The following is a 26,449-nucleotide window of genomic DNA, read 5'->3' as shown; positions in this document are numbered from 1 at the left end:
CACTGAAAAATGCATATCTGACTCATTTAACAATCGTTCAGGATTTAAGTGTGCTGTATATAAACGACCGGTCACAGCTGCTCATGAAGTTTTTCCTTTGATTTTGAACATCTTCACTTTGGCGCTGTTTGTTGGTCATGAACCCGCCCTCTTAACTTTGTGCCAAGCGTATTTCTGAGTGAATGGTACAGTCTTTTATCCTTTTAAAAATGATCAAATACACTTTAGACTAGTGTAGTATTCCACTCTTGATAAACCACATGGATATTTATCAGACAATATATCGTAAATTTAGTCAGTGTGAGGCGTCGTGCTCCACACAGCGACTTTATCAAAAATGTCTGAAGTGAACATCACATTGAAAAGCTATCGCAAGAATCGGGAAGTTTGAGGCCTGAATCAGATCAACAGAATCTAAAAACGAGAAAGAAATTGAATGTACAGCAGGAATGGTCAATCAATAAAGTTGAAAACGTTTGACATTTGAACTCTGTGAGGTCAGAGACGTTGATCAAATGCCAAGAGAAACGCAAACAGTATTTCTGTGTGATTGATTGTTTGCTGGAAACATGATCTACAGTGTCTGTTATCTGGTGCCTCACTCCAGGTTCTTCCCAGCCATTTCCTCTCCTTCCTGACGAGTCAACAAAGAAACGAGCGTTCCACCTGTATATTTGATACTCCGTCACAGCCCAGGCCTGTAAGTTACACTCATAAATTCCATTTTGGGAGCCGATCACACAAAATGGTGACATGGTTCCACTTGCTAGCTATATAGATCTGTAGCTCCTGGCTGTGCTGGCTAATTAAAGGTTTCCACATCAACGACGCTGAGGACGCTACAGGTGATGAAGCACACCTGTATGCCCTCGCGGCCCATGATTCCCTAAACATAGGACGCGCACACAAGGTAGGAAAAATGTAAAACATTCCTTTAATGTGAGTGATCATGCCCAGAAGCCTCCCAAACCCTTGAAACAAGTGCAGACACATTATTTAAGCTACCACATTGGATAGACAGTAAAGTAGTGTCGAAAGGGGTCTTCCCGGATTTTACATCATATTTCACCTCATGGGCGGTTGAGTGGTTAGCGCGTCGGCCTCGCAGTTCTGGGGTTTCGGGTTCAAATGCAGGTCAGTTTACCTGTGTGGTGTTTGCATGTTCTTTCCGGGCCTGCGTGGGTTTTCTCCGGGTACTCCGGTTTCCTCCCACATTAAAAAAACATGCATGGTAGGCAATCTAAATTTCCTTTAGGTATGAGTGTAAGCGTGAATGGTTGTTTGTCTCCTCGTGCCCTGCGATTGGCTGGACACCAATTCAGTGCCTCATGCTGGAAGTCAGCTGGGATAGGCTCCAGCACCCTCCGTGACCCTAGTTAGGATAAAGCGGTTCAGAAAATGAATGAATGAATTTCAGAAGTCGTACTACTTTCTAAAAAACGGTAGCTTTAATGGAAAAGTGAATAAAACTTGCAGAAATGCAAATAACAGATACATATCAGCCATGTTTTTTATTGGCCATCCTGCATCTCTGATGTATGAAAATCGTAAAAGACAAAATACTAGTCACTATCCACGCGTCCTGTGGATGCACCTTATTTATAACATCACAGTAACTCATTAAATAAATCTTCCATAATTTATTCTGAAGGACGTATACAAAATCACATTAACTACCTCAATAAAACCTTCTTAACTGGTTGGGGGTGATTTATGATTCCTTTGTTACGAGCAATGCCGAGCTTCCAGTTTTGTTTCAAATCATATGATAGAATTTTTTTCCCTGCTTCGGCATATTTAGGATGGTGCAGTTCGTATAAAATGAGTAATTTTTCAGTTTGAGGCTATCAAAATTGTTCAACTGTTGACATTTCAGCCCTGAGATCATGTAAATGCACTATTTATTGACTTGAATGCTTTAATTGTCATTATACATGTTATATATTTAAGTACCAACTCCATCTAGTTTGAAGCTGAAAAATGCAACAGAATGTAGGATGAACTCAAGCTTTTTGTGCGGGCCATATTCAATGATATTTTTATACATAATTTCCTGCAGGAAAACAAATTCTGGTTGTAAATGCTCATCATTTAGTCCTTTATATGAAAATGAGCTTTCAGCATTAGCCTGGCATCCTCTGGCAGGAAAGAGTGGAAATCCGTCTTTTTTTAAAGCTGTCTCACCACCCATGTTTGACTTTAAATCGTTCTTCTGTTGGCACACAGCATCGGATGGAGCCCCACTCGCCAACAAAAGCCCCTTAAAGAAATCTGACAAAGTATGCTCATAGATTTGTGTCACTACCTACCACACAAAACAGTTAAACATAAAAGGCCGTCTCACATCTGATACGACAAAACCTGCTCGTCCGTCTCTATTTCTCTCTTACTTACTACCTCCAGATTTGTGAGATTAATGCGTGATTTCAACAGCCCGGTTCTGTGTGTGTACCATTCATGTACAACACCGACACAAGAAAGACAGTTTTGAAAAGCATTTTGCTCTCACTTTGTTCGGATAGGTGCGGAGCACGCTGTGCATTATGGGAATTTGTAGCTGCTGGGAATTCCCACACCTGCCTTTGAAATCACAGGTGATATAAATCTGATACGCCCACTCGCTGACGAGCTCTTTTTCAATCTGGACATAAGAGGGTGATCTTATCTATATGAAAACGGTGGGGTATTACTTGAGCAAAAAATATATGTAGACTATTACTACAAATTTAGGTTATTGTATTTTCTGCACTATAAGGCGTACCGGATTATAAAGCGCACCTTCAATGAATGGATTATTTTAAAATGTGTTTCATATATTAGGCATACCGAATTTAAAATGCAGTAGTAGTAGTAGTGGTAGTGGTGTTGGGAGTCGTACTAGGGGATATTGTGTTGTACATCCAGTAGATGGAGCTGTAGTAGTAGTAGTAGTAACAGTAGTAGTGGTTAGGGGTTGTGTTGTGTGATACATCCACTAGATGGCGCTGTGCTAAAGGGAATTTCATACAAGGATTCAGAAATATTGATAATGTGTAAGGCACATCGGATTATGAAGCGGAAGTAGTAGTAGTAGTAGTGGTTCTGGTAGGTAGTGGTGTTGGTAGTCGTAGTAGGGGATTGTGTTATACATACAGTAGATGGAGCTGTAGTAGTAGTAATAGTAGTAGTGGTTAGGAGTTGTGTTATACATCAACTAGATGGAGCTGTAGTAGTAGTAATAGTAGTAGTGGTTAGGGGTTGTTGTGTGATACATCCATTGGATGGCGCTGTGCTAAAGGGAATTTCATACAAGAATTCAAAAATATTGATCATGTGTAAGGCACATCGGATTATGAAGCGGAACTAGTAGTAGTAGTGATTCTGGTAGTCGTAGTAGGAGATTGTGTTATACATCCAGTAGGTGGCAGCTGTAGTAGTAGTAATAGTAGTAGCGGTTAGGAGTTATGTTATGCATCAACTAGATGGAGCTGTGCTAAAGGGAATATCATAAAATGATTAAACAATATTGACCCATATATTAGGCGCACAGGTGACCTTTGTGAAAATCGAAGTCTTTTTAGTGCACCTTATTGTGCCGAATATACGGTAATGTAATCATTTGAAGTTCACTGGCTTTCACCCTCTAATAACGCTATTAAAACAGAATATTAAGGAATATATGACATTTCAGTGTTCATGTTTTTTAACATGTATTATTTTGTTGGTTGGTTGTGTGCCGTGTAAATGCAAAATATGCGCCCTGGGCGCATTAACGGTTAGGAAGGACTGGTCTAAACAAGCGCATTGTGTGCGTTTTTATATCCTCGCGGAGTACTCCGCCAACCCCCTGCTTTATTCTTCAGCCTTTTCCTCCTCCTCTTCTTCAGTGCAGGTTCAAAGTGTTTGGCTCGGTTTCCTGTCACATGGCATGGAAATCGGATCCCTCCGCGCTGCTATCTAGTCCACTGCCGACTTTTCTCACGGACTTCCAGAAAAAAGAGCGTAGTGGAGCCCTCCCGCCCGCCGGACTGCCCGCCTCCATTTCGGCTCACCTGGCACCATGGACCGGCACCACGCCACCTCCTCGCTTCTTCTCTCCGGCTTCTTCTTCCTGACCTCCGCCGCGCTCAAACATTTCGACACCGGTGAGTGCACAATTTGTTGCTGTTTTTCATGTTTATTCGCGTTCTCTTTCCTTTAATTCTCAACTTCTGCCTCGCTTCCCCAAACTTTGTTGTGTACCGGGAGTCAAGGCTATTACATTTCATTCGACTAACCACTAGAAAACCGGCATTTAGTCGGAGGATTTTGACCACATTTCTTCATTTTTGAACAGTATTTTGAGTCCTGTTGGGTTGGAGTTCTTTCAAAACTCCCATCACTTCCTGTCAAATATACACTAATACGTGAACATATTATTTCGGATAAATAGTAAAAAAAAATGTCATCGACTACGGAAGCACTGATTCGGTTTCAATGCCCTTTCCAGCAGAAAAGTAATGCATTAAGACAGTTTATTCATTTTTAAACAAGACAAATAATGCTTTCTTTTATTTATGTTGGAAAAACACAATTTTGTGTGTTGCTGCCTGATGTCATCTACATAAATACAAGGGATGTGTTGATTTTAATGTTAATTTTAAATGAAATTGATCCTTAATTAATGAATAATTCATTAATGAATCTCTCCCAAGGTCAGAATTTGGAGAAATTAGGAGATATTATGGGGAATTAGGGCCAGAAAAAGATTTGTATTAACTTTAATTCTCTCTTCATTTTCTATTTTACATAAACCTTTAATGTTTTTTTTCTTAAGAGCAATGGCATGAACATTTTTTTGCAATAAAATCAGCCATGGACCATTTCTGTTGGACTTTTAACAGATCTGGAATAGCTAAAAACATTCCGATTATAGTCATGCAATTATGACCACAGTGGACCGACATGTGACTGTGTAATACACACAAAACACATGTTTTCTTGAAATTATGTTCCATTCATTTATTTTAAAATGGGCGCGAGTAGTAAGTGCGTCGGCCTCACAGCTCTGGGGTCCTGGGTTCAAATCCAGGTCATGTCCATCTGTGTGGAGTTTGCATGTTCTCCACCGGCCTGTGTGGGTTTCCTCCGGGTACTCCGGTTTCCTCCCACATTCCAAAGACATGCATGGTAGACTGATTGGACACTAAATTGCCCCTAGGTATGGGTGTGAGCGTGAATAGTTGTCCTTTGTCTCCTCGTGCCCTGTGATTGGCTGGCCACCGATTCAGGGTGTCCCCCGCCTCTGGCCCGGAGTCAGCTGGGATAGGCTCCAGCACCCCCCGCGACACTAATGAGGTTTAAGCGGATTGGCGGCACAATGTTTGGCGCATCTGGTGCTCCCCATGTCTGTGTGGGTTTTTCTATGGGCACTCTGACTTCCTTCCACATCCTAAAACTTGGTTGGTTAATTGAAGACTCTAAATTCTCCACAGGTGTTATTGTGACTCTGAGTGGTTCTTTGTTTATGTGTCCTGCGTTTGGCTTGCAACTATGCACATTTTACCCATAATTAGCTGCCTCCAGCACCCCTGTAACTCTTGTGACGTTATATAACCGCACTGAAAATGATTCTAGTAATGAATATTTGTTAGCAGCAGCCTTTGTTGCAGTTGTATAAAGCTTATCAGTCGTCTGAGGTGCATCGACATGTCATTTGAATGATCTGAAATGTGTAATCAACCCCACTAGAAGACCGAAACACCACATCTTAAATTTGAGTGAGTGCAGATGTGCTTCGGCACCGCTTTGAAAAGGCAAACAAGTGTATTTTGCTTATTCCCTCACATGTCTGCCTTCAGTTTTTGCGTCACATTTGGAGGCATGTGTGCAATTTCCCTGCACACAATATTGGGTCATAACCTCCTCGCAGATATCTAATAACGCCGACCGCACAAACCCAGCCCTGCCTGCCTTTCACTGTAATTTGCCTTGCCTTTCATGTTGAAAGCGGTAAAAATCCGCAGGCTTTCCTTTTTAATTTTTTTGTCTTCTTAATGACACCCTTTGGGCTTTAAATTAGACGGTCAGCCATCTGGGCCAGTGTATAACGACTCCCATGTGTACCTACATATTAACACAAAGTATTTAAAGCCACGGTATTCCCCTTTATAACATTGAGAGAGCAAGGGAGGGGGGGGGGGGAATCAGCTGGATTTCAGCAGTCATTTTATCCGTTTTCAAGATGTCTGACGATGATTGAATGAATGAATAAAGGCTTTTCATTTGTTATATTTAACCCCTGTAAAAAAAGTCCAAAAGTGAGGGTTAAAATCTTAAGGAACACCACAGGGAACATGGGCCTAAATTCTGCTGCACATGTGGAGACCACATTATTGTATTAAATCACATTTGTTGTCAACACATGGCTGGCGACTTGTGTGTTTGTTTGGATTCCTTCGTGTGACTGATGTAGTGGCGATAAGTACTGCAATTATGTGTTGCAATAGCTGTGATATTGTTTTGTAGAGGGATTCCGCTTTGGTTAACGTAGAATAAGTCATTTGGAAATGCATGGTCATTGCTATAATTTTTTTAGGATGTGGGGGAAAAAACTACAGGCTTTTTGGCGGGTGAAAAGGACCTTCCTGAGCATGCGCTATGATGTATGTATTCTGTAAACTTGACTTTTTTAAACAGTCAAAGTACTAGGACTCCATTATTATCATGTTACAGCATTTATTTATTAATACTTTGTGGTTGGTTCAATTTAATTGGGGTACTACATGTGACATATGCAGTAAAATTAAATAGTTGAATAAAAACATAAGCATAATGTTATGTTTAGGATTATTTTAAAAACAAACAAATTGGTTTATAAATATAGCTCTTCTTTTATCTTATATAATTTTAGCAAAAAACAAACAAAAGAAGAGTACAAATGTGCCAACATATAAACACAAATGTAAACAAGAGATGCTATAGTTTTAGCTATTCACAGTGGGAGTCCTGGGTTCAAATCCAGGTCAATCCACCTGTGTGGAATTTGCATGTTCTCCCTGGGCCTACGTGGGTTTTCTCCGGGTACTCCAGTTTTGTCCTCACCAATTTCATTATACACAGCTGTGTATGATGACAATAAAGGCTTTTGATTTGAACTCCTATGTCTTGCTCTTTTAATGAGCCAACTTCTTAGGTGTACAGTTGTCAGCCTCACCAAACATAAATGTGCTGTGAGAGCTGCTCGTTAAGTGGTACATTGATCTTGGACACTTCCAATGTGTGTCACATATAAATATTCCCTTTGGTGCTGATGGGACGGGAGCTGTTTCACCTGCACCCTCTCCTAACTTAGTGCTGAGTGACCACATACCATAAATGAGGTGCTGTGCGAATTTGAGTATTTTAAGAGTTTTTGGTCAGTTATTGTTGTTTAGAGTTAATCAAAGCAATTAAGATGGCATTCAAAAACCTAGTCAGCATTCCTCAGCAGGTCTGTGCTTGATGGACCTGAACTAACTGCGTTAACCTCAGAGTTGAAAGGCAGGATGTGATGTACAAGTCTGGGATCTCTCTGAGAATAACAGCTGTATACTGTTTGTCAGTAAAATTAATAGAATGTTGCATTGTAGCCATTCTTAATGGATAAATGCTTTGCAAGTAACAGGCTACATGTTTGCTGCAATATAACATATTCAAGTGTGCAGCCAATTACGACCCTTAAACAAAAGTATTTTTTCATGTAAAAAAAAAGAAACCAGTATTATCATGAATAAGTTAAGTTGCATTGTGAAAAGTTCAAAATAAACTGCTCACAGCAATTTTTCTGACAAAATCTGCCTTCATAAAAAGTGACCTTAAAATTAACTCTACATATTCTGAACATGGTGAAAGGTGAAATACCCACACAAGCCCAGGAGAACATGTAAACTCCACCCAGAAATGTCAGAACCCACCTGGGATTGAACCCTCAATCTCAGAATTGTGAGGCAGATAAACTAAACACTTGCCCACTGGGCAACCAGGGAACATTTTGTTTTCAATTTTTTTTTTTTTTTTTTTTTAAATGTGGTTATGACCGGTTTCATTGGTTTCATAGCCAAGTGATGATCATGTATGTTTGCTCTCGTACAAAAAAAAACATCCAAGGCGTGTCTGTTAAAGTCTATTATAAATTGACGTCAAACTTCCGTTGTCATTTTGCGCAGGTGTGTGCGTGCTTGTGGGTTCGTGTGTGGTTGCACCGCACACATGGCAAGACGAGGCAAAAACATTTCACTAACAGTTATACTTGGACACACATGGCAGAGAGAGCCAGCCGTGCCAGATGGGAACGTGAAAATGCCACTGAAGGTTTATTTTTCTACCTTATATGTTTTACAACCTTGCATGCCACTTTACTACGATTGCACCACCATTTGCTTTGAAATTTCCCGGAATGTCATATTTAAACTCCTTTATTGGATATTTTTGAGGCCTTTCTGCAGACGCGCTGTTTCTCATTAATGTGGAGCTGACCGGATACATTTTACATAGTTTTTGCTCTGATTGGCCATTGGTGGAATGGGTGTGTCGTGGGAAGTTTGGGCGTTGGCAATGCATGCGGTGACTTTGATACGTTACAAGGGTGCGGACGATAATCGTTATTCAATGGCATCAAGCTTGTTACAAGGATAAAATATTACCTAAGCTTATACTCACCCTTCAGACAGGTTCTGTCCGTGCAGACAGGGGGATTTTTTTTCCAGTAGTCTGTCCTGTTCAGTGGCTTTGCCGTTGTAATCGTGCGTCAAAAGTTGTAGTTTTGATATGAAACATCCGATGCGCTTCCCTACATACTCGGACATTTTGACTGTTTGTGTGACAAGCAATTCACCGACTGTGTCGGTCACATGACTGACTGAGTGGTAAATGCATCAAAATAATGAACTTAGTGCATGTGCCGATGTATTAGTGTTGCAGGACACATCACCACTGTAGATGATAAAATCTAAAACTTTTTTGCAGTCGTATATTGAAGAACATTGTCCTTAAATTGAAAGGATTAGTGCTTTCAACAGAAAATGTGCTAATGTCAATATCTTTAGCAAAACTTTTGGATAAATAGGTTTGTTATGTTATGGTTATAGTTTTGCATTTTTATTTGTAGCTTTAAGATTTTTAAATTATTCTCCAAATGTTAACAATATAAGTAAATAAACATGAACATAAATTAAAATAAAATTTATGAACTCAATTTTTAATGTATTTAAAATATCACCCTAAGGATCGTCTTTATTTATTTTCATAGATTCTATTGGTTACATCTTTAAAAATAAAAGATGATTATTTTTCAACATTTTTTGCAGTGAAAATGAACTGAACTGAGTACCCAAGAAAATTGAACCGAAATTACATTTCCATCTGTCACTTGAAACATGAGCATTCATAGCCATTCCTCCCAATTTTACTGTATTGCTGTCAAATTACATAAATACTGACCGTAAATACTCGTTGTTCGCATTTTTCTTTTCATGTTCACAGGTATAACGCAAACTAATACAGGGAACCAGAAATAGCCGACCATCCTTAAAACCGTGGTCAGATGTTCTGCCTCGTCACCTTCCACAGAGGCCATTTCTTGAATTGAATAGTTTGATTTAGTGCATTAATAATTGTACAATTAATTTTAGTAAAGAACGGAAGGGGATTATGTCAGCCGTGAAAATAGCTATACTAATTTTGGCAAAAATGGGGAGGGTTTAATGTATTTCCTGAACTATAGTTTCAAAGCTGGACGTTTATGTTAAGCAGGGAGAACTTTAAAAGCCTCGTGATGGAACAGTCCATTGGAAGTCAACAAGCTTGCCAAATTTTAATCCTTGAAAAAAATCCTACTATTTTCGATAAGGCTTCAAAATGGGGAAAAATAAGGCCAGCCCAGTAGGTCCCAGTGACTGTATGATGTTCAGAGTGAATTCAAAGTCGTCAGGTGCCTTCATGTATTGGAGGTCAAGGTGAAACAGGTCCAGTTTGAAGCTGCTGAAAAGCAGAGCAGTCACACTCTACCAATGCTGTGAAACTAAATATTCTGGTCCTTTATGGGTCCTCTACAATGGAAACCGGTGGGATCAACCCCCACCTCCTGCCCTTCTCTTATAACCCGAACATCTCCTTACCAGTACCGCTGGTCTTCCCACAGTCACCCGAACCACTGAAAAGAGGATCCTTTTCACATGGCGTCTAAGGTATCAGAGATACTGCTATTGAAAAGGTGGTTTGAAAAATACCAGTGGCCTCTCAAATGCTTCATTGTGGTGCTTTGTTTGAGATTCGGGACACAATAAAACTCTTTTGTATGACCTCCACCGATGTCAATGCTATTCCTCCTAGAGAAACGAAGCTTTCGGAGACATGCACTGTGATACAATCCAACTAAAGTAGAGCATAATAATGGAAAAAGAGTGGCGCTTGTAGACTTGAAAACAGCATTACAAATATGAAGCATGGAGGCAGAATCGCGTTGTGGGGATGTTTTACTGGAGCAGCAACTGGCGCGCCGCATAAAATAGACACCGTAATGAAGATAACAACGAGGAAGCTAAAACCCTGGGCGCAAATGGTTCTTCCAAAAGAACGATGACCCTAAGCATACTGCCAAAACATGGCTTTCGGATTTGATTTAGAATTTGAAGACCATAAAAATGGCGCTATTTAAGATGCTGCAGTCCCCTCAGCACCCCACTTCCCGAGCCCCTGGACTACAGGCCTTTTGTTGATTTCCAAATTCTTCTCATGCATTTGTTGATTTTCTGCAGGTACTACAGTTCTGTCCCTCATTGCAAATTTTGCACCATTGGTTAATTTAAGATTCTAAATCGCCTTTATGTGTCTCCAATGTTGAAACCCAAAATAATAAACACCAGTGGCCTCGTCTAGAAAGCATGTTTCGTTTACACAGTCAGTGTCTTCTGTGTCGGCCAAAACAAGCCGACATTTTGATCCAATTACATTGTTTCAAAAACAGACTTGTGTATTCATTTCACAGATTTTTTTTAATACGCCACACATTCTCCAAATGTTTTCTAACAAAACCACAGAATTTATTATAAACTGTTTTGTGGACCGGTGCCTGCTGGACGAGTGGTTAGCGCGTCGACCTCACAGTTCTTGGGTCGAGAGTTTGCATGTTCTCCCCGGGCTTTCGTGGGTTTTCTTTGGGTACTTCCGTTTTCCTTCCACATCCCAAAAACTTGCAAGGTAGCGTCGACCTCACAGTTCTTGGGTCGAGAGTTCGATCCCGGTGTGGAGTTTGCATGTTCTCCCCAGGCTTTCGTGGGTTTTCTTTGGGTACTTCCGTTTCCCTTCCACATCCAAAAAACATGCAAGGTAGGCTAGTTGAACACTCTAAATTGCCCGTGACTATAAGTGTTGGTTGTCCGACTCCTTTTGCCTTGCGATTGGCTGGCCACCGATTCAGGGTGTCCCCCGCCTCTGGCCCGGAGACAGCTGGGATTGGCTCCAGCACCCCCGCACCCCCCGCGATAAGCGGTTTGGAAAAATGAATGAATGAAAGAATATTTTGTGTACCTTCATGCTACAGCTTGGGGATCCCTAGTAGTCCAGAGACCATGAAACCTAAAAACATAGCTGTTAGCGCATGCACCGTCAGCATAACGCTTACTTTTCAAGTCCCTTTGTTTAACTTTGAAACAATGGTCCCTTGGGCATTGACACTTTAATGAGATGAGCAGCGCATTTGATCTGTGTCTGTAAATTATATTTCCCCTACCTGCTCACAACCCGAAATCCTTTGATTCCTCCCTTGTGGAGCCTGTAATCACGTCAACCTCTGGAAGAAACTAAAGGATAGTTGTGTTAGCTGTGCAGAGGTCCGGAACAGTGTAACCCACCTAAGAGAGAACCAATGCACATGTAATTTACATTCCTCATATGTCACCTGAGCGTTACACAAATAGCCTGATGGAAAACAAGTCTGTTTTGCGTCGTCTGGCTTCAGTGCCTTTGACGTTCTATCTGCTTTTGATGTCTAATCGGTGCGAGGCCGTTTAAAAATTGATGCTGACGTCGTTTGTTGGTGCTATAGCTCATGAAATTAAGTATTAAGAACTTGTCACAGTCATTGCAATGTTCTGTGAAGCATACCCCTAGCAATGTACAGTGGCACCTCGAGATACGAGCTTAATGCTTTCCGGGACTGAGCTCGTATGTTGATTTACTCGTAACTCAAATGAACGTTTTCCATAGAAATGAACTAAAAACAAATGAATTCGTTCCAACCCTCTGAAAAAACACCCAAAACAGGATATTGGATTGGAAAAACTATTTTTTTTGTTTTAATTCGCCATCTATTAACAAAGTAACAAATAACTAGTGGTTTAATAATACTAAAATGTGTTTAATACTATTAAAATTAGACAGATTTCGCGGAGGGGAAAGAGAGTGACAGAGAGGGGGGGATATCTTTTTGCACGGCAACACACACATAACATAACATAAACAAATTTAAATTAACTTGGATTACAATGCAGACACACTCAAAAATAATTGTAATCTAACCTTACACTAAACTTAATTCTAATTTTGTTTTACATTTTTATACCTTTCTTCTCCCGGGATGACTCTATTTGCCCCGCCTCCACACTGACTTTCAGATGCAACCAATCGAGGGTTGTTTGCTTTTGTATTCCCTTCAAAATATTCCCAATATGTCCTCACAATAGGATAACGCACAACCACTTGCCAACGAGAAGTAGTATATACGCCATTCGCACTTACCAACGGGAAAAAAAAACTGAAAAATGCAACGCTCCGCCCAGTGCTCGTAGAGACATTACACGAGGGAGTTGCGGGGAGAAAGACAGTGCCCATGATGTTCTTATGAGCAGCCTCTCGCCTCCGCTGTCTGCTCATATCTCGAAATTTGTCTCGTATCTCAAGATAAATACTTGCCCGAAATTTTACCCATATCTCAAATTGCTCGTATGTCGGTGCACTCGTATGTCGAGGCACCACTGTACTTGGACAAAAACAGTAGTTGTGGTGGTAGAAATAGTAGTGATTCATCTCTATAGTGTCACGTGGCAAAACTTTGTCTCGCCATCAGATTATTGACGAAACTTGTACATGTGTTTAAATCTTGCTCTCCTCCTTGAAATGATAAAAGTTGCAGCTTTCGTGCTTGGGTTTCATTTATCGTCGTATTGCGCATTGAAAAAACATCTAAGTTGCGGTTTACATGTGCTTTTGAAAAATACATTCATTCGTGGTTAGGATCAAAATGTGATGCTTTCTTGTGCAACAATGAAAAATAAATGCACTCGTGGTTAGGACTTGGGCCACGACGGCAAGGTCTGTCCGACGATCCTCTATTAATTTGTGTTTTCTTACCGTGCCCTAACATTCAAACTTAAGTACTATGTTGTGGTCTTAACTAGATTTCACATTCTAAACCAGTTTCAGACAGTTTTTCCTCGCAGGGAGTTATCACTCGGGGACAGAAACACCTGCAAGATGTGTTGAAAAATGTTTCATAACAACATGACTGGCAAAATCCTTCAAATTATCTCCTTGGGTTGATGAACTTGTTTTGTTTGTTTGACCTCCCTCTTGTTTTTCAAGAGGAATTAAAACATGGCTCGGCCCATATGGTTGTCATACACTTTCTGGAAACTGGAGACGTGCCTTGATGATAATTAAAACAATACTGTGGTGGTCTTTTTCTTTTTTCTTTTTCCAATGTTTGCTTTAATGCGCTTAGCAAATGCTGCAAAGAATGCAGATGGTGGTGAATGAATAGCATTGTTATTCCATTGTTTTTTTTTTAACTCTCACTGCCTTTATGTTCAAAGTAAAAATGATTATTGTTAAAATATTTGGGGTAAGATCTCTAATGGAGATATAAAAAAAACTGTTGAGATTATTGATATTGACTAGCTTTAGAAATTCTTTAGTCTTGTCTAAAATGCTATAAAGTATTACAAGTTTATGAGTACTATAAATTGGTTAGCAGATTAAGGGTTCAATCTCTGGTGCTTCCGACCTTTCTATGTGGAGTTTGAATGTTTTCCCATGCCTGCGTGGTTTTTTTCCGGGTCCTCCGGTGTCCGTCCACATCACAAAAACATGCTTGGTAGGCTGGTTGAACGTTCTAAACTGGTACTCGGACATTTGGTCGCCGGACATTTGGTCGCCGGACCTTTGGTCGCCCGGACGTTTGGTCGCCCGGACGTTTGGTCGCCGGACGTTTGGTCGCCGGACGTTTGACAACATGACAGAGAGTTTACTGTTGAAACCAGCTCTCAAAATTATATTCACCCGGGCGACCAAACGTCTGGCGACCAAACGTCTGGCGACCAAACGTCCGGCGACCAAACGTCCGGTCACGCTCTAAGCTGCCTCTAGGTATGAGTGTGAGCGTGAATGGTTGTTCGCCTCCTTGTGTGCCCTGTGATTGGCTGGCCATCCAATCAGGGTCTTCCCCCGCCTGGTGCCTGCAGTTAGCTGGGATAGGCTCCAGCACCCCACTTTGTTGGAAAATCTTGTTTATTGATTAAACTGGGATTCATTTTTTTTCTCCAAAGCCGCTTATCATTTAGGTGTTTTTAATGGAGTCAATATATTATAGATATTATGTTCAAAAAATGTATTGAACAAATGTTAGATCAAATTAAATACTATGGTAAAATATTGTATGGAAAAATGGTCATTCTACCAATGCATCCATAACTCATCTTCCGTACCGTGGAAGAGCTGACTTCACAAACGACAATCATACCTCCACCAGCGGGAATCAAACCCGCACCTTTCATAACCAAAGTCAGAAGAGTGAGCCGCTAAACCAGGGGTAGGGAACCTATGGCTCGGGAGCCACATATGGCTCTTTTGAAGGGTGCATATGGCTCTCCACTAACCTGTGAGGTAAACTATGCAAACTCCTGGTGAGAGCGTTACGTTGGTATTATGCAATTGACACTATCATTTATAACTTAACTATAACTTATAATCATATTTTTTCATTACATTCTTCTGCATGGATATTCTCATTGATACTCATTGATTAGCAACAACGTAACAATGTTGTCAAAATAATTCACAGACTTTTTGTAATTTAAAAGTGGTGATGTGACTAAAAAAGGCACACATTTTCATGCATGTGGACTTTTAAATTCAGAGCATGGCTCTCAAGGATTAACATTTGAAAAATATGAATTGTTTATGGCTCTTTCCATCAAACAGGTTCCTGACGCCTGCGCTAAACTGTGAGGCGGCGGCCATTCTACCAATGCTTTATTTAATTTTGTCAATGAATGTACACCAATCATACTATAAACTAAACCAAGGCTATAAAGTCTGAGCAAAAAGTTATTTAACGGTGTTCTTTCTGGGATTTCAGAGTGTTACACGGCCAATGGAGAAGACTACAGGGGCTTCCAAACACAAACAAGTTTTCACGGGGGTAAGCCTTGCCTCTACTGGAACGAGACCTTCCAGCACCCCTACAACACGCTCAAGTACCCCAATGGCGAGGGGGGCCTCGGCAGTCACAACTATTGCAGGTCTTTTGATTAAACTTGATTTATTATTATTCATCTGGACGTTTTGGGGTACACTACGCTGTTGTGACCAAATTTTTCCACGATAGTCCCGCAAATTGTAAGTGGGCGAATGATAAGGAGTGGAGTCTTCCCAATTAATCTACTTTTTTTTTTCTGCATCTCGCAAATGATCTGCTCCATTTGATGTAATGTCATTTGAAACTGCTTTTTTGTCAAATTTGTAGGATCAGCGGCTGTCAGATCTAAAAAAAATAGTGTCAGTCGATCATGTCTTCATTTGGAAATACAATCAATTAAAAAAGAGTGTCATTTGCTTTTCCCAACACAAATTACAGCGTAATCAAATAAGACATCATATATTGAATGAGAAAAATGCCATTTCAATATTCTAAGTGTTTCTTTAAAATTGGTAAGGGTTAAATGAAATGGGTTGTTTTCACAGGAACCCCGATGGGGACGTACAGCCGTGGTGCTACGTTGCAGACCACGAAGACGGAATATACTGGCGGTACTGCGACATCCCAACATGTCAAAGTGAGTCCTAACAGAGTCATTTTTCAGCCTTTTTTACTTTGGCCATGTCTCTGAGTATTGCATACCTTGTGCTTTTGGGCACTCCAGTGATGTTGCAGCTTTGAAATATGGCAAAACCTGTGGCAAGTGTCATTTGGCAGCTGCACACTTGATTTTCTTTTCAGTTCATGGGCAGTTATTTTACACCTTGTTTTTTCCACAAGCTTCTTGTAACCCTATTTTGAATGAAACGTTTGATTGTTCGATGATTATGCTTTAGAACAGTTTGCGCAAGCTTCCCTTTTTTCCAGGCCACTGACAAAGCTCAGCAATTACGCATGCTGATGATATACCACAAGGGTGTCAAACTCGGGTTGGTTCGCGGGCCACATTAACGTGAACTTGATTTCATGCGGGCCGGACCATTTTGGATATAATATTTAGATTTTTTTTAATAAATGGATTAAATGAACTGGATTAAAAGCCCTGAATATTCAGTTTTTATAGACCTAAAACAATGTTTATTTTAGCTTTTTTAAATATATTTTTAGATTTTACAAAATGATTTTTGAACTAAAAACACAGAAAAAAAATGATTAAAAAAATACAATTATTGATTTAAAAGGGGGAAAATCCGAAAATTTAATATATATCTATACTCTTAATTTTAATTTGATCCTAAAACAGAAAATCGGCACTCATGATTTACTTTCTGGGCCACACAAAATGATGCGGCGGGCCAGATTTGGCCCCTGGGCCGCCACTTTGACACATGTGATATACCAGATGCCATCAGGGCCCAACATTGTAAGCAGGTAGTAATCGTGCCTGGTCTCGCAATGGCGCTGTTTCCTAGCTCAAGTCCCATATGAAATTTTACTACAAATCCAATCCTTGGATCAAATCTTACTGTCATGCGATCTACCAATAGTACCTTAGCGATTAGCTGGTAGCAAGATATTCTCGACTTTTCGAAGCCTGTCAGTGCCTCTTCTGACAACATTTTTCCAAAAGAAAGGCAATTGCCTAATAATTATGCACAACTGATATAAGGGAGTTGATGTCATTAGACCACGCCCTTTTTCTCAATACAGAAATGCATGTCACTTGATATGTTTACCATATTTACTTGCATATAAGCCGCCCAGTGTATAATCCGCACCCTTAAAATGGCCTTAAATCGTTGTATTTTACTATTTTTCGCGTACAAGCCGCCCCCTGATTCACAATTTTCACCCCCATATTCATGGTTTTAATAGGGAGTACAAATGTGTTACTTTGAAGGGAAAATCTTGAGAAAAAATCACATGTGGTATTTCTAAGATACTGTATGAATCAAAAGCAAGGAATTAATTCATCCAGAAATTGTTGTTTTCTTACTGCAAAACAGAAAATAACCAACAAATAGTAAATGTTACTTTGCCGACATCTACTGGTGAAAAGGAGTATAGCAAGTCTTATGCGCATATAAGCCCTACCCTTGATTCAGTCATCTTTTTTGTGTGTGTTACAAATACGGCTTATATGCGGGGAAATACGGTAATTTGTAGCAGGCTTTCGAGCCTATACAGCTTGGAGTAAGACAAAATAGTCATTTGCCTAATAATTCAGCACTCTCGTAGTTACTGTGACCTCAGTGCCCTCAGCTCTGTGCTGCTATTATGACTATTTCTGAATAGTACACGCAACTTAATCTTGCTGGAACAATAGCGCTTCTGTCTGCCATCATTTTTTTTTGTACAGTCTGTTACTTCACATAATGGCCGGCTTTTAACTCACTTGTTTCAAACTACTCGTCTCCATTTATCAGAGCCACAGGAGCTCACTCTATATTCACACTGGATGGTCAATTTTAGATTTCTTAGCCCATACACAACACATACAAGGACACCTCACGACTTTGTGGATTCAATGTGTTGCCAGATTTGAAAAGTATTCATTTTTTTGTTTTATATTGAGGCGGGTAGCTTGTGATTGGTTGTGTTTGCGTTGGAGCAATTTTATGCACAACGTGTGACACGTTGTCACATTTTGCAGTGTTTAACCTGAGTATCAAAGTGTATTTTTTGTGCCTTTGTCTGCCATTGCACATTCATATACAGACGCTCCCCTACTTACGAACAAGTTAGGTTCCGAGCGATTCTTCATAAGTTGAATGTGTTTGTAAGTTGATTCAGTGCTATATTTTGTATTATAATTTATGTTTAAGGCCTATATAAGTATATTGAAGGTTTATATAAGTGCATTTGTATGTTTAAGGCTTGTATAAGTAACACGCATAGGTTTGTACTGAAAAAAACATTTAATAAAATGGAGAGAATATGTACAGTACTGTGTATATATATATATATATATATATATATATATATATATATATATATATATATATATATATATATTATGTATTAGAAACTGGCCGAAAGAAGCGATCTAACGACGATTGCACAGTTTTCTTCTTTTTTTCATCATAAATGATGCGGTAGCACTGTATGGCATCATTCAATTGATTTGCAAACTTTGTGCAACTTTCAATATTTGGGTCCTGCTGCTCGATCTTTCTTATAAATGGTACTGACGGTCGAACGATTCAAGTTGTATATGTGCAACGCTCACCACTCTCACGCGCATCAAGCTTCGTTATTATTGCCACTCGTTTCAAATGAAATGGCTTGCCTCTTCCTTGCAACTCCCTCAATAGAAGCCGTTCGCTTTTTACCAACCATATTCAATAATGGATGCACGAGATATTTAATGATACAAATGAAAAAGGTTCTTTGGGACCTGGAGATACGTTCACGCACTTCCGCATTGCAACGAATTGGACAGAAGAAGGTAGATGCTGGGTGAGCTGAGCCCTCACAGCGCCAGGCATCGGTATTAGCGGCGGAAAGAAGCACTACTCGGAAAAAAATACAAAATTGGACTTACGAACATTTTTCGACTTAAACGCAATTTGCAGACATGTTCGTATGTACCGTTGTTCGTAAGTTGAATGTTCGTAAGTAGGGGAGCGTCTGTATGTTTTTTTTTGCTGAGCAGTGGTGACGTATTTCCCTTGTTGATGATTTATAGATTGGATGAGCATTCGTAGTGCAGATGCATTTCAAACATCAATGAAGTCGGAATGTCTCTAAACTTACTAATTAATTAATATCTGCTATTATCTAACAAATATGTCTGAGATGATTTATTTTCTGACAGGCTAAATCACCGACTAACGCTTTGAATGACTGAGAGGCTAAAATAACTCAACGTTAAACTTACTACGTGATTGCCAACTGTTGAAACAACTCAACTAATCAATCACTAGGTGACTGACTTAGGACTTAGTCAACAAAATTTCATTTATGGCTGATTAAACAATTAACGGACAATTAACGTCTGATCGCACATGCACACACTCATTCTGATTTGTGTCATCGTGATTCCCAGATACAGGCAAGAATCGGCTGAGAAAAGTTAGGCTTTCATTGTGAGGAAAAGCGGGAATATTTGACATGATTTACAAACTGCGATAGTGAGAGATGAATGAGGATGTAAAGGAGGACAAGTTAAGTGCCACATGGCAAATTCCAAACACAAAGTGTGACTTTGTTTCCCTCAAGACCCCATTGTCACCCTCTATTTTTTATTGGCCATATTTTTAGGGCCACAATAAATTGCAGCAGATTCCAAAAAACATTTCAGTGTGGCGTGTTTTGGGGCTTGCATCAAAGGATTTAATTGTGGAGGAATGCTCCGGTATTGAGGTATTTCTATTTATTATTTTTTTATTGTTGTTATTATGGGTTTATTATTCCATACTCAGGGATGTTCCAAAGAATATGGTTACTCGTGCAACTTCTTTACCTAGACCTTATTTTGGAAAGTTTAACCATGCCATAAGATGTCAATATTGAAACTTAAACCGTGGCTAAAAAATGTAAATATAAATTCTTACTCTATCTTGAAACACAAATAGTATTTAACCAAAGCTTGAAAGCATAACAGAAAAGCGACTGAGTTTTGGCTCATCCCCTCAAGAAATAACTTCATTAAAGTCCCACTGTCTCATTTTTTTCTTCACTAATTAAATGATTTGCATTTTATGAAGACATTTTTAATTTAAAAATATATATCAGTCGGGCGCCACAACAACGAAACGCAAAAGGGCCTCCTTTTACCTATATACTATCATTTATGGTGGCAGAAAAGAGGTTATAGCTCAAGGAAAACACATCTAAAGAATTTAGTAAAGTATCCTTTGAGGTAACTGTGGGACTTAGGAAAAAAAAATTACATTTGTCATTTTTTTTTGTTTTATGGTTTTGGCATGATCATCCATTAATTGAATTTTCAAAATGTATCAATATGTTTTTTTTTCCAGTGCCAGGAAACCTTGGGTGCTTCCGGGACAGTGGGGAACCCCCAACCCTATCTGGACCCACTGAGACCTCCAACAAGCTGACCATACATACCTGCATTAACTTCTGCAGGAAACAGAGATACAAGGTCAGATATACCCTCTCCTTAGGGGTCCCATAAAATGGGTCTCTATTTGTGTGGCTCCTAATAAAGTTTTTTTTTTTATCCTCCTAATTTTTCAATAGTTTAACTAGCATCCCCACCCTGTTTACTGTGGCATCCAGAAAATACGTATATTCAAAGCATGCTGTTATTGATCCCTGCTAAAATGGAAAATCACGACAAGAATGTATGTTTTAAACCCACCTAAATCAATCATTTCAAAAATCAGATCAAAACTGTTTCTGCCTATAATGCAGAGATTCAGAATGCACTTCTTCTTGTCTTGCATTCACATTTTCAGCACTTATTGCAAACAAAATTCATCTATTTCGAAGAAAATTCTCAAAATGCTCTTACAGAATCTTTATCATAACGTCCCAACTTCATTGGAAAGTTGACTTGAAAATCGAAACTACTATGTTCCAAGGTTTTTTTTTAATATTTCACATTGAAAACACATGAAGGATTAGCTTTGAGTGTAAGCATATGCTTGAACACTGAAATACATGTTGAAAGTTTGGAGCTTGTGTTTTGTGTTTGTGCAGTTGGCCGGCATGGAGTCGGGGTACGCTTGTTTCTGTGGCAACGAAGTGGATCTTGAAAACCACAGAGAGGCTTCCAGCATTGAGTGCAACCACGTTTGTTTCGGTGACCATAGACAGCCATGTGGCGGAGATGGCTGGATCATCATATTTGACAGTGAGTGGTCGCCTTGAACCGAGAAATATGGTTAGCATTTTGTGACTCATACCTGTCAACTTATATATGTTTTCCCGTATTTTATGTTTTTTCATCATTTCAAATTCTGTACGCCGTATAACAACGTGTCCATTATTTTTTGTAAAACCGATCTCGTTTTACCCATTTCGGCTCTAATCCGGATCGTCTTCTTCACTGGTAGAAGATGTAAACGTCATCGTCCACTCCTAACATTGTCATGCTTCAAGGATGATATGCGCACGCCAATTCCCCTTTCAAACCGCACGTCAACAAGCAATGTACCCAGACAGTCAAGCTGTCAGCGTCATACAGCGACATCTATAGAATCTTGAATTTAGTGCATACAAAAAGGCGCTGGTTTTTGCAGACTGAAAAAGTGTTGGTCGTCTTACATTCGGGGTCGAGACATTATACCCATTCACAAGGCTAGATGGTCCCAGATAAAGCGAATGCTGAACACTTTGATGGTTAATGCAGTTATTGCAATTGTGTTGTTTTATCTCAGTAGATGGGTTAAGTTACATTTTAAAAAACAATGAATCCATTCATTCACAAATGTGGTTGCACTGTAGTATACATATTTAAATGTTCAGATATTAAGATGTGATAGACAGTTTTTGCATGATATGAATGAGGCAAAATAACATGATTGTTCGCTTGAATATATTGCTATACTAATTTGTTTCAGATATTAGAATTATTTTCTGTATAAAAATTACATTTGGTGTTCAAAAAGTCTTTTTTTTAAACTTGAGTCTTAGAAAAGAGGCGGTCGTCTTACATTCGGGCCAACACGTTACATGCATTTCTCCATCTAACAATCTATCTATATTGGAAAATGTATACATTTTTATGACTTCAATACGTATTGGATTGAAATTCATTCCACAAAATGGAATCATATATGGGTTCAACTTTATCCCATTTTTCTGAAACATTTTTTCACAGCTCGAGTGGGTTCCTGTGGTGGGAATTACTCGACCCCATCGGGAGTCATCTACTCTCCAGACTTTCCAGATAAATACGGAGCTGGTCGCGTTTGCTACTGGACAGTCCAGGTCCCCGGATCCTTGGCCATCATCTTCAACTTCACATTCTTCGACATCACAGATCAAACGGACATGGTGGAGCTGCTGGACGGCTACACCAACGAGGTGGTGGCGCGCTTCGACTGGCGTAGCCCGCCTCGTCAACTGGTCAATGTCACCGGAGACTTCGTTATACTCTACTTCTACTCAGACCGGACTAACCAGGCGCAAGGGTTTGCGCTGCTGTACCAAGGTAGGAGTTCAGCCTTCTCTGAGTTTCTAAAATTCACATTTTACACTTGTTTGACGACCAATTTAGTTTACATTGTTTATTGGACCACTGGCAATTACAATCCAAACCCTAATATTAGTATTAATGGGATCTGATGACTAGTTTCAGAACATAAAATCAGATTTTTTTTTCATTCATTTTTCGTACCGGTGGCCAGCCAATCACACAGCACAAGGACTCAATTCATGCTCACACGCATATCTAGGGGTAAATTACATGTGTGTAGGGTTTGTCTGTGGTGAGAGGGGGGATACACACACTTTTGTGTTTATATTCGTGTGTGCATTTGTGTGCATGTGAGTAAATATTTGTGGTTCAAGCGTTTTTGTGGAAACACATTCAATACAGTACTTAGATTGTCTGTGTCAGTTTTTTTTAGGGGGTCCAGCGCGTTTATTATTACATTTTTGGGGGAGCCAAAAGCTAGTTTTGGAATCTCCTGACATCAAGGCCTAAACAAAAAAAAAATCACATATTCTACATTGGGCATTTCTGCAGCTCAGAGAGGTCTTAAGGATGACGCAGTCCCAGAGGTGGAGGACTTCTCCAGCACAGTGGAACCTCAGCTCCCCCCAGCTGTCACCGATGGCGCCAAAGGATGCTCGTCCTCGCAGATCCTCTACGTGATCACGTCCAGCCCAAGTAAATCGGACCACAACATGCCAGGTCAGTGGGCTGGACCCGGACAGACCACCGGACACAGCACTAGTATGTCCAGCTCTCACCTTTCTCTACACCCTCATTCGCCTTTTCACCAGGGTTGCCAGATGGGAACGACAGTCTCCTTATCAGGCTGTAAATCCCTCCCATTTCAATTTAAAAAAACACCCCAAATTACATCCTCACATTCAAGATAAGACATTTCCTCTTTTATAACTCTGTATATTTCCGCGTTATAAAATAACAGATTGTAGTGGAATCATTGCTAGTTCGCTGGAGTAAAAATACATACATTTATTCATTATTAAACAATTAAAATACATACTTGTCAAAGTTTGACAATATTTCCTATGTAGATGCTAAGAAAACACACTTATTTATTTATGTATATATTTATTTATTTATTAGCTTGTTTATTACCTATCTATTTATGTCTAAAATGTCTTTTTCTGTGTCTGTATTCTCACCCTCTGGCTACTGTGACAGTGAAATTTCCCAAATACGGGATGAATAGAGTTATCTAATCTAATCTTAAAAAAAAAAAAAGAATACCGTATTTTCTCGCATATTAGTCACCTCTGTGTATGAACTGTACCCTTAAAATTGCCTTAAGAGCGTTGAAAATGACACAATTTCGCTCGTATAAGCCACCCCCTGATTCACAATTTTCACCTCCATATTCCTGGTTTTAATTAGGAGTACAATCGCACGGTATTTCTGAGTTACTGTATGAATTGAAAGGATCGTCTGCTGGATTGCACATTCCTAAAGGGTGTGGCCTGCAAGTAGACAAATTAAAAAAGGAAGTCACGTAAGCAGTACAACCAGGAAGTGTCATCCCTAGGTAAGATGGCGGCGCCCTGAGCAAGCAATGATAGGACGTCAAAGACGTCAAAAGAAATTTTGTTAAGCGTTTTATCTGTTTGCGTTATGGCGCTTTGTGCATGTCAAGTCTAATTTGTGCGCATATAAGCCGTAGCCTTGATTCAGTCATCATTTTTTTTAGCGACAAATACGGCGTATATGCGAGAAAATACGTTAATTTTTGTAGTATGTTGAGCAGCCCTGCACAGATAAGATTTCCTAACACTTTGCAGACAACTCTTTTGACAAAGGGTGTTTGTTTACTCACATGCTTTTCCTTCTGGTCTGTTATATTTTCACCAACTGAAACGACTTACCATGTAAGCTCCTTGCTTTTTCTTCTTGTAGTGTGGACCATTTACACCCTTGCTGGTCTTCTCATCCTCACCGTGGTTGCCATGCTGATCAAGCTATGGCTACACATCACAGTCAAGTACGTTAAGCCCCCGATTCATGGTCAAAAGTGGGAAAGTAATTGTTTATAGAAGTGCTTCCCAATGTGTTTTCAGTGGAGGCACATTTGTTTGCATTTAAAAAAATCTCAAGGCACACCTTTAACTGAAAATCTTCAAATGTAAAACTTTGTAGCCTGTGTTGACACTATAAAGTTTTCATTAATGTATTTCCATATTGAATTAAATTGAATGCTTTTATTGTCAAATTGACGTGTGGTTAGCACCCTATGCAAGTACAAGATAAGACATTAGTCTTGTTTAGGTCCTCCTAGGTGCAGAACTGGAGTTGAGTATAGTGACGGCTCTTAGGAAGAAACTGTCCTTGAGTCTGTTTGTCTTGGCTGTTATTGTCCTGAAAAGAGGGGTGGATCATGACTTATTCCTATCACAGAAGGATAAAACTGCAATCTTAATGGTTAGGGCTGCAAAAGTAAATTTTTCTCACTTTGTTGTTCCAGGTCTCTCCGAATCCCCACAGTGTGCAGCTCAGACAGCTGCAGCCAGAGCACGTCGACGGAACCCTGGATCATCCTGTACCGGCCCTCCACCATCTCCCTCTTCAAAAAGAAGATCAAAAACCATCAGCACCATGGAGACCTTAGCCCCCTGGTGGGCAACTAGCACTACCAGCTACCTTCCTGGTAAGAACTCCTCAGTCAATGAGGGGCTAAGATAACTAGCAGCTAGTGCAAGTATCCTGGTGGCCCCCTCTGCACGGCTTGGATGCCAACTTCCCGTCGGCGTAGCTTCTCCGCCGAGGCGATGCTGCTGCTGCTTCAGCCCTGGACGCAAAGGTTTTTGGGGCGATACGTTGCTCACTAATCAATGCGGGCGCATCGAGAGTGGGGCGGAAGTCAGCGTTGTGTGGTATTTGGGTTATCTCCCTTTTGCCACTCACACTCGCATACCCTTAGCTTTGTAAATAGTCGTGGCGAGGTATTCAATAGGCAGTTTGTTTGTTTTCTCCGTCTTTAGTGAACATATTCACTTTAGATTTGAAAGGTGGGTAGGGGTATTCTTTTGTGGCGTGTTGTTCGTTGTTTTAACACCATAGGAACAGAAGTATCAGACACCCAGGAATCACAATAAATAGGAATTCACTTCAAATCACCCTAATGGCAACCTGTTCAGGGCGTGACCGAGTTCCTCCCTATGGTTAGGTGGATAGGCTCCAGCACCCCCACAACCTGTGAAAATATGCTCTTCAAAGAATAGATGGTTCATCAATACGTATATAATTAAATATTGGTTCATGTGGTAGCTAAATGTGACCTGGCATAGCAAAATGAGTCACAAGTGATTGGAAAGTTTGCAGTGGTTGTCAGCCAGTTGCAGGGCACAAGGAGAAAGAAAGTCATGCACAAATATACTCAAATCTAAAGTTACAGTGATAAACCAGCCTACCATTCGCGTTTTGGGGACGCGGGAGGAAACCAGACTGCCCAGAGAAAACCCATTCAGGCACAGGGAGACATACAAACTGCATACAGAAAAGCCTGAGCACAGCCTTGATTCTTGTATCTTATGTAAGGTAAGCACACTGGTCCACCCTTGGGTTGATAGCTGGATTTAAAATATATGATCATTTTTCATTTAGAAAAAACTATCTATGGACCGCATGCAATTAATTGCAATTAAACAATTGCTTGACAGCACTATTTTTATTTTATTTTTTACTTCACATGTATGTTATCTGGGATGGTAAACTTAAGACACTTCAAGCACCAATGGGGATATTGATCACTTGAAAGCACTATATATGTGTATGTATGTATATATACATATATATGTGTGTATATATATAATATTATATATATATATATATATATATATATATATATATATATATATATATATATATATATATATATATATATATATACATATGTATATGTG

At 39.8% G+C, this 26,449-nt stretch overlaps 1 protein-coding gene across 3 annotated transcripts; it reads left to right on the top strand.

Moving 5' to 3' along the window:
* The first annotated feature begins 606 nt into the window (after positions 1-606).
* Positions 607-26,302, top strand: kremen1 (kringle containing transmembrane protein 1). 3 transcript variants are annotated; one of them, XM_077600845.1, is made up of 11 exons: positions 607-700; positions 771-910; positions 3,872-4,124; positions 15,353-15,515; positions 15,958-16,049; positions 20,395-20,519; positions 21,080-21,233; positions 22,203-22,535; positions 23,073-23,240; positions 24,447-24,531; positions 25,012-26,302. In XM_077600845.1, the coding sequence occupies exons 3-11, from the start codon at positions 4,040-4,042 to the stop codon at positions 25,172-25,174; spliced, it is 1,368 nt and encodes a 455-aa protein (XP_077456971.1). In that variant the 5' UTR covers positions 607-700; positions 771-910; positions 3,872-4,039; the 3' UTR covers positions 25,175-26,302. The 3 variants fall into 3 exon arrangements, with proteins under 3 accessions (XP_077456971.1, XP_077456968.1, XP_077456969.1); XM_077600842.1 differs by having other exon boundaries at positions 23,073-23,282; XM_077600843.1 differs by having other exon boundaries at positions 3,867-4,124; positions 23,073-23,282.
* Positions 26,303-26,449: the final 147 nt, after the last annotated feature.

Source organism: Stigmatopora argus, chromosome 5 (assembly GCF_051989625.1).
Source record: "Stigmatopora argus isolate UIUO_Sarg chromosome 5, RoL_Sarg_1.0, whole genome shotgun sequence".
Classification (NCBI taxonomy): domain Eukaryota; kingdom Metazoa; phylum Chordata; class Actinopteri; order Syngnathiformes; family Syngnathidae; genus Stigmatopora; species Stigmatopora argus.
This window is presented reverse-complemented; position numbering and strand designations above follow the sequence as displayed.

Coding starts and splice junctions, on each gene's coding strand:
- kremen1 (XM_077600842.1), top strand. CDS start 4,040: ATGGACCGGCACCACGCCACCTCCTCGCTTCTTCTCTCCGGCTTCTTC. Junction 20,520..21,079: donor GCAGGAAACAGAGATACAAG/GTCAGATATACC, acceptor GTGTTTGTGCAG/TTGGCCGGCATGGAGTCGGG. Junction 21,234..22,202: donor CTGGATCATCATATTTGACA/GTGAGTGGTCGC, acceptor ATTTTTTCACAG/CTCGAGTGGGTTCCTGTGGT.